This window comes from Perkinsus marinus, assembly GCF_000006405.1.
Source record: "Perkinsus marinus ATCC 50983 genomic scaffold scf_1104296972004, whole genome shotgun sequence".
NCBI classification, from domain to species: Eukaryota; Perkinsozoa; order Perkinsida; family Perkinsidae; genus Perkinsus; species Perkinsus marinus.
In genome coordinates, this window is record NW_003201915.1 from 1 (window position 1) to 2564 (window position 2564).

General features: G+C 47.0%; 2 protein-coding genes across 2 annotated transcripts in view; both read left to right on the top strand.

The window, feature by feature from the left end:
* Positions 1–1802: 1802 nt before the first annotated feature.
* Positions 1803–2034, top strand: Pmar_PMAR026198 (hypothetical protein; the record flags this gene model as incomplete). The annotated part of the gene is made up of 1 exon (XM_002766735.1): positions 1803–2034. A coding segment is annotated over one exon (232 nt), but the record flags the coding sequence as incomplete, so codon positions are not given.
* A 53-nt stretch (positions 2035–2087) lies between these two features.
* The window catches only part of Pmar_PMAR026199 (hypothetical protein), a gene marked incomplete at both ends in the record, with an annotated part of 2677 nt that continues 2200 nt past the window's right edge, over positions 2088–2564 (top strand). Inside the window, one exon of the mRNA XM_002766736.1 lies at positions 2088–2436. Coding sequence (XP_002766782.1) covers positions 2088–2436 — 349 coding nt within the window. The remainder of the gene's footprint in view (positions 2437–2564) is intronic.

Genomic DNA, 2564 nt, shown 5'->3' on the forward strand with positions numbered 1-2564 from the left:
TAGAGATCGTTGGTACTCCACTGAATACCTGTTTCGGTGTTTCGGGTTGATGCCATCAAGGGATGCGATTCGTGGGTTGGAGATTCCACTTCGACACGATCCCTGTTAGAACTGTTCGACTTCATAACGTCTTGTATTTTCCCCTGGTTACCCCCAGGTTCGTATATTGAGAGATGACGATGATGATCATCACCACACAGTCACCTTCAAGCAAGTTAAGCAGAGGCTTATGCAGGCGGGATGCGATCCAGAGGCATGCAAGCCCGACCAGGTCATCTGGCTTCACCCGTCCACCAACAAGTGGGGATTCACTGAAATCCCATATCCACGTGACTACATGACGCTGCAGATACAGAGTTCTCACGTCCGAAGATTATAGGAGTCTCGGGGGTATGATGTTAACATCGAGAATCTGAATGGATGCCTCTATTAAGCTAATTTTGAATAGCGGCATTTCTTGGTAGTTATTAGTATCTTTCTTGTTATATGTGTTTCCCCTGTTGCATTACCAATATGAAACTCCCATAATGAGAGTCCATCGCGGTGGTTTTTCATATTACTAATAACACACCAACAGGGAGCATCAACAAAAGTTGGTGCACCTCAAATTCGTACTATCTGGTTGCCATGCGAGTATCCTCTCATTGAGCTCAAGCTTGATGAAATTATCGAATGTCGCATTTCTGCACTTGCAAGTCGGTCTGCTTGCCTTAGCTTATCTTCAGTCGTTTAACGATGCTCAGTCGCCTACTGTGACGATGATGGACAACTCAGCGGAGTGATGAAACCCCTCCACAGACGTCTCTCGAGCACAAGCTTTCCTTTCTGGCACCGTCACTGATGCTCCTGTCAATTTCCGCTTCCAGTTCCATCATACGAGCTTCGTATTCACCTATCTTCTCGAGAAGATTAGTGCCCTAAGCAGCAACGTCGACCAATACCTTGGTAGTGTCCTCCTCCTCCTTGTCGTCGTCGGAGATAATCACACTAAAGACTTCTCGAATTTGCTTGAGTGCTCGGCAAGTGCTCGCAAGCTTTCTTCAAGTCTGAGCGAGCTCGCTCCGCTTCTCAGGCGTCGCCATATTGATAATTGACAACGAAAATAGACAAGTATTCATCAACAGCACCTATGCGTCTCATGTTGTGGTATCAGTCGTAGATAGCGCATGGTCAACATGACACTAGTGCTTGCGCTTGGGTAACCACTACAACGACCCTATTGGCACTTCATACCTCACAAGCTAACCAACTTATGCGATAACGCCAGAACGATCGATATTGGCCTCATTAGCTGATAAAAGTCGCACCGAAGGATAGTTAAGGTTTTACCAATCACAAGACCCCTCAGGTTAATGTCATAACGTTGGGAACAAACTAGCAGGATAAGCGTAAGCAAAGTGAGCCCACAACAGCAATCAATTGAGAGAGCACGCATAAACATCGATGCAGCACGCATACTATCGGCTGCGATGCTTCCTCATCCTCAATACTGTCTGTTCGTAGACAGGTAGCCTGCCGTTTTCGTGCTCCAATTAGGAACGTGGGCATGCATGCAAAGCATTCGTTTGAGTCCATTCGCTCAAGTGAAGTAGATTAGTCTGCTCGAGTTTGATCCATCGCCTACCCTTGCGTTCCCTATATGGCCGGCGACGGATCCGATTCCTCCAACAGTTTACGCAAGCACAGCTATCGTATGAAACTCGAGTTGATTAAGACGATAATATTCATTCATGGGGGAGAAAGTAGACTGGATGGATTAACATGAGGGTGTATTCGAGTTTAGAGCAGTGTATTCGTTTACTATGCCCAATATAGTCCTCATCTCCTCTATCATCGCCATTGTTAATGGTCATGGTTGGATATCAAGCCCCCAGGCCAGGAATGCTGTGCCTGGTCCAAAGAATGGCTATGGTCCTCAGTCTGGTAACAGTGTCGGGGTTGTTGGTCGGATCCAAGCTAAGAACGCCCCTTTCCCTGATAATCACGACGCGGAAGGCACTCACGGCTTGTGTGGCGATCCTTTTGAAGGGGCTGGTAGTAGTCTATCACCTCTTAGCCAACAACCATACATGCAACAGGGTCCAGTAATGGCTACTTACACTCATGGTCACAATATCGACATCGAAATACACTTGACCGTCCATCATTGGGGTCACTTCGAGTTCCGTATCTGTGAGGGTGGATTAAACGGTGATAAGTACTCGACCCAGAAGGCTGGTCAAGACTGCCTCAATAAGAATCTCCTCGTGAGACCCGATCCTAAAACCCGCTCTGACTGCCGTAATGCTACGAATATCGACGCCAGCAATTACGACTGCCAACCACTAGACGAAGAACATCCAGAAAGATGGTATCTGCCTCCACCTAACTTTGGTACTGACGGAATGAAGTATAGGATGACCTTCAAGTTGCCAGAAAATCTCACTTGTTCTGTCTGTACTATCCAATGGAACTGGATAACTGGCAACTCCTGTCTAGTGGAGGGGTATAGGGAATACTTCGCTAAGTTTAAGAAGGAGTACCCTAACCTGGACTCTTCGTGGGATCAGTCTAACTCGCATAAG